The sequence below is a fragment of the Chinchilla lanigera genome, unplaced genomic scaffold (genome assembly GCF_000276665.1).
Source record: "Chinchilla lanigera isolate Chin_1 unplaced genomic scaffold, ChiLan1.0 scaffold00021, whole genome shotgun sequence".
Classification (NCBI taxonomy): domain Eukaryota; kingdom Metazoa; phylum Chordata; class Mammalia; order Rodentia; family Chinchillidae; genus Chinchilla; species Chinchilla lanigera.
In genome coordinates, this window is record NW_004955422.1 from 22,166,681 (window position 1) to 22,171,935 (window position 5,255).

At 40.3% G+C, this 5,255-nt stretch overlaps 1 protein-coding gene across 4 annotated transcripts in view; it reads right to left on the reverse strand.

Annotated features, from left to right (window-relative positions):
- Positions 1–5,255, reverse strand: part of Fancc (Fanconi anemia, complementation group C) — a 214,654-nt gene that overhangs the window by 134,856 nt on the left and 74,543 nt on the right. For 3 of the 4 annotated variants that reach the window (XM_013514336.1, XM_013514337.1, XM_013514338.1), the window contains 2 exons: positions 2,972–3,070; positions 253–490 (listed from right to left, as the gene is read on the reverse strand). In XM_013514336.1, coding sequence (XP_013369790.1) covers positions 253–417 — 165 coding nt within the window. In that variant the 5' untranslated portion in view covers positions 418–490; positions 2,972–3,070. The remainder of the gene's footprint in view (positions 1–252; positions 491–2,971; positions 3,071–5,255) is intronic. The other variant, XM_005384680.2, reaches the window with a different exon arrangement.

Below are 5,255 nucleotides of genomic sequence, written 5' to 3' on the forward strand. Positions count from 1 at the left end.
TTTATTTTATTCATATTTATTTCTATTTTTTGCATGGTCACAGTCTCATGTGACAATACAACTGGCCAAGAAGCAAGACTTAGGTCATAATAAAACAGAGAGTAGGAAACCAGCTCTTATCTGCAGTACTTATGGGTAGTATATCTTTCTAATGGAAGATCTTAGGTCCATAGCATCCGGGTTTGGTGAAATCTGGTGGAGTCCCTGATGACACAAAATAATTTAGTTATTTTTGTCTACTACTGTATTTACCATCTCCTTCAAGGCTTCATACATCTGTTTCAGGAATTCCTGGAACTGAGGCAGGTGCAGACAGGTATCCTTCTGGGTTTCCAAAGTAGAAGCCTGGTCCAATGCAGAAAGCTTCTGCAGCCAATATTGACAATCAGAAGCAAGGCCTACAAAATCCTGAGCCATCTCAAAAAGAAAGGTGATGTCCTTGCACAGCAGGCTGCCAAGCACTGAAGGAAATGGGGAGCACACATTAAATCTGTAAGAAAAGAAACCGATGAAGCATTTTAGAAAGGATCTTCCTACCATTAAGATCATGCCTTCATGAGCCACTGAGGTTGAAGGTAGATTCTAAGGGATTGAAAGAGCCTGCCTTGGATGCTGGAGTCATATCTGAATCATTTCTAAATGTGTCACCCAGCTGTAGCTCTGATTTTTTCCATGTGAGCTTTTTATCATGAATAATATCTTTAGGTTACAAGTCATTATACTTCCACAGGCACATACTAATTATGTATAAAAAGCACAGCCGATAACATTTTATATCTTCTTTTTAAGACTGAGCTATTTTTAAATGTTCTGAAAATGAAGCTCCTTTGAGAACTGTATTTTAATGTAATGGGAAATCAAAAACATCCATGGGTATTTAATAGTAGTCTGTGCCTAAGAAATGTTTTTGATGTTCTTATGCTTTATATGCATTTCCAGCTTCTCATTTAGGTGCAAAAGAAAAAAAAAACCTCTATGCATTACTGTCTAGTGAATTTTCTTCCCAATTTCTTTTCATTTCTTAGAAAAAAAGTAAAAAATTCATTCCCATGCATCAATTTAAACGGTCTACTTAGTTAAAGACTGCTTTACATACATGATCTCATTTCATCCACAAGAGGCCATATTTTAGTAAAGTGTAATAAATTCCAATTATTAAGGAGGTGTACTAGTCTTAAGTAATGGAAAATAAAATCTCCTAAGCCTGACTTCCTACCCTTAAGTCCATGTCCAACAGCAGAGTGAGGACCCACAGGAGCATATGCCTCAGGGGGAGTGAGCCAGCAGACTGACTCCCTGGTGCCCCTCCATGTCCTGGAGGAGAAAGGGAAGCAAGGGGCTCCCTCCTAACAGGCACAGGCTTTCACAGACTGCTGGCTTCTCTGGCCAGATGACACTGCAAGACCTTACTTTAAGAGACTGCACTGTCAGTGGTAAATCATTGAATTTAAAACCTCCTCAGCAGTAAAAATTAACTGATAAAATGCTCCCAGTTAAATAGCAAAAATATCAACACAGAAGTTCCCCTTACTAAACAGGAAAACGAGGAGAAATTTAAGAAGAACGTACAATTTCAATGTAGTGCAAAACATCTAGACTCGGAAGACAAAAGTTCTGAAGTGGCACTTAATGATTCACAGATTTGAAAAGTACTCGGTCAAAATTTTTTTAAAAAGCTTAAGAGCTGAGGAAATATATACAAAGTCAAAATGGCACTTATGATGTATGATCAAAATATATGATGAGTGTTTAAATTTTGAAATTACAGTAAAAAATACATTGCCATTAATCGCTCTCAAAGTACTTCCCTCACTCTAACACTACCCCATCATTCTTGCCACTTTCTGAAGCAGTTCTGGAAATCGTCTTTTGTGAGTGAGATCAAAAATGTAATGAGTGCTGCTGCCCAGTGCCATCCTATAGAAAAGCAGATTCATAAAGAGGAGGATGCTTCCTCATCCTCCTCATTCATGAGGTCTGGCACTGTGTGACTTCTTCTCCAAAGTCAAAATGACTGTGAAAGGCAAATGTTTTGAATTGATTCAGGACATTGTAGTAACCATGACAAGGAACTGAGACACTCAAAATGGAGGATTTGCAGAACTGCTTCAGAAAGTGGCAAGAACAACGGGCTAAGTGCGTTCCAAGCAAGCCGGAAGACTTTGAGGGGTGTTAATGACAATGTATCTTTTGTTATAATAAATTTTAAAAAATCTAAACTTTCACCATATTTTTATCATACCACCTACTACTCAAAAATCTAGGTATTAGGAGGCTGGGCTGAATCCTGGACATCTTCAGGAAGTCCGGTGAGTCACAGCAGCGCCTCCCTGACCAGCGTGCAAGGCAGGCAGAAACTTGGGCACCCTCTGAGGCCTCGGTGGCTACTGGCCACACCCATAGTGTGTCTGCTGGGGCTGGCCTGAATCCCGGACATCTTCAGGAAGCCCAGTGAGTCTCGGCAGCACCTCTCTGACCAGCATGCAAGGCAGGCGAAACCTCGGGCACCCTCTGGGGCCTTGGTGGCCACCCACCACACCCATAGCATGTCTGCTGAGGCTGGGCTGAATGCCAGGCACCTTTAGGAACTCCAGTGAGCCACTCTGGTGCCTCCCCCACTAGTGTGTGAGGTACGTGGATCCCTGGACAACTTCTGGGCCTTGGTGGTCACAGCCAGAACAACTCACACCCCCCTGGGAGCTCAGCTGAAACCTGGACAGAGTCAAGGGCCTCAGGGAGTCCACTTTCACCCCTCCCCTTCCAGTGTGGAAAGCAAGCTCTGTCCTGGGCAATATCTGAAGCCTCAGTGAACATGACCTGCATCCCCCCTACTCTTGTGGAAGCTGGGCCAAACCCCAGACAGTCTCAGGAACACCAGTGAGCCTTCCCTGCCCTTCCTACACACACCTGGGTGCCAACTGAATGCAAGAAAGTTCAGGAGCATCTGGGACCCCATCTTGCCACCACTCACCAGCACAGGAGTTGCACTGAGCACTGTGTATCTTCAGACTCTTGCCCTGCCACTTGCACACAATCAGGAGTGAGGCTGCGCTCCAGGAAACCTCTGGATCTTCAAAAATGACAAAACAGAGGAGCAAAATGTAATCCCAGACATCCACACCACCTAAAACAAGTCCAGGAGACATCAACACAGAAAAGCCTGGAAGTCATACACCTGAAATTTCTGAAATGATAGCAACTGAAATAAAGAAACAACTCCATCAGGCCATAGAAGACATCAGATCAGAAATAATGTCTCATGTGAAAATGACAACAATTAAGAAAGAAATGTTCAGCATATCCAAAGATGACATTGACAAGAAAATAGAAGAGCACAGACACCTCATGGAAATGTTCAGTGAACAATATAGCAAAGGACTAGAAGGTATGAAACAGATGCAAACCAATATCCAGGAAATTAAAAATTCCATTGAAAGCTGGCAAAACCACTTGAATGAAGCTGAAGATAAGACTTTCAGACATTGAAGACAGCATTGCCACTAATGAATGTGAAAGGGGGGATCTCTTAAAAACAAGGAACCAGGAAATAAAAATTCAACAACTGCAAGATGAAGCAAAGGAGAACAATGTCAGATTAATAGGTATTAATAAAACAGCAGGTGTCAACACAAATGACATAAAAAGACTATTTGCAGAAATAATAGTAGAAAATTTCCCAGGCATGGAAAAAGAATCGGACATCCAGATAAGTGAAGTACATAGAACTCCAGTTAATCATAACCAAAATAAATCTACCCCTAGACATATAGTGATCAAGATCCCAGAAACTCAGCAAAAGCTCAGAATATTAAAAGCTGTTAGGGAAAAGAAACAGATCACCTATAAAGGAAAGCCTATCAGAATCACAGCAGACTCCTCAACACAAACCATCAAGGCAAGAAGAGCTTGGAGTGAAGTATTTCAGGTATTGAAAGAAAACAACTTTCAACCCAGATTGATGTACCCTGCAAAACTCTCTTTGAAATTTAATGGAGAAATAAAATATTTTTGTGATAGAGAACAACTGAAGAAATTCATGAGCGCCTAATCAATCCTACAAAGGGTACTAAAAGATATACTAGAAAGAGATAAAACAGACCGCAACTTCAAGAACAACAACAGAAAGGAACCAACAAGTAGAGCAAGCAGTTAAACAGAGGGAAAAAGGATGATCCGACAGCAGGAAAATGGCATGACAAAGATAAGCTGGGACGTATCAGTTATAACCATCAATGTAAATGGTCTCAATGCTCCCACCAAAAGAAGCAGACTTGCAGAGTGGATCAGGAAACAAAACCCAACTATATGCTGTATACAAGAAACACATTTAACTCAAAAGGAAATTCACAGACTGAAAATTAAAGGATGGAAAACAATATTCCATATGACACGAACCCAGAAAAAAGCGGGTGTAGCTATTCTGTTTGCAGACAACGTGAACTTCAAACCAAGAACAATCAAAAGAGATAAAGAAGGTCACTACATACTTGTGAAGGGGAAGCTTCAAGAGGAAGAGATAACAATCATAAACATCTATGCTTCAAACATAGGAGCACCCACCTATATAAGACAAATTCTAACAGACATGCAAAATGAAATAAGTAGCAAGACAATCATAACGGGATTTTAACACACCATTGTCACAAAGAGATAGATCAACTAGACAAAAAACTGGGAAAGAAATGACAGAACTTAACCAAACTTGTGAACATATGGACTTGGTAAACTTTTACAGAGTGTTCCACCCAACAGCATCAGAATACACATTCTTCTCAGCTGCACATGGGATGCTCTCTAAAACAGACCATATACTAGTACATAGAACATGTTTAAGTAAATGCAAAGGAATTGAAATTATCCCTTGTATACTATCATGCCATAGTGCAATGAAATTGGAAATTAATGACCAAAGAAAACTTAAAAACTCCATACACAGTTGGAAATTAAATAACACCCTCCTGAACAAACCGATGGGTCACAGATGAAATCACAGTAGAGATTAAACACTATTTACAATCAAATGAAAATGTACATACAACCTACAGAAACCTGTGGGATGCAATGAAAGTAGTCCTCAGAGGGAAATTTATAGTGTTGAAGTCCCACCTCAAGAAAACAGAACAAGCATAAATAAACAATCTTATGCTGCACCTCAAGTTCCTAGAAAAAGAAGAGCAAGTCAAACCCAGAGCCTAAAGAAGGCAGGAAATTATAAAGCTCAGAGCAGAAATTAATGCAATGGACACTAAAAAAAA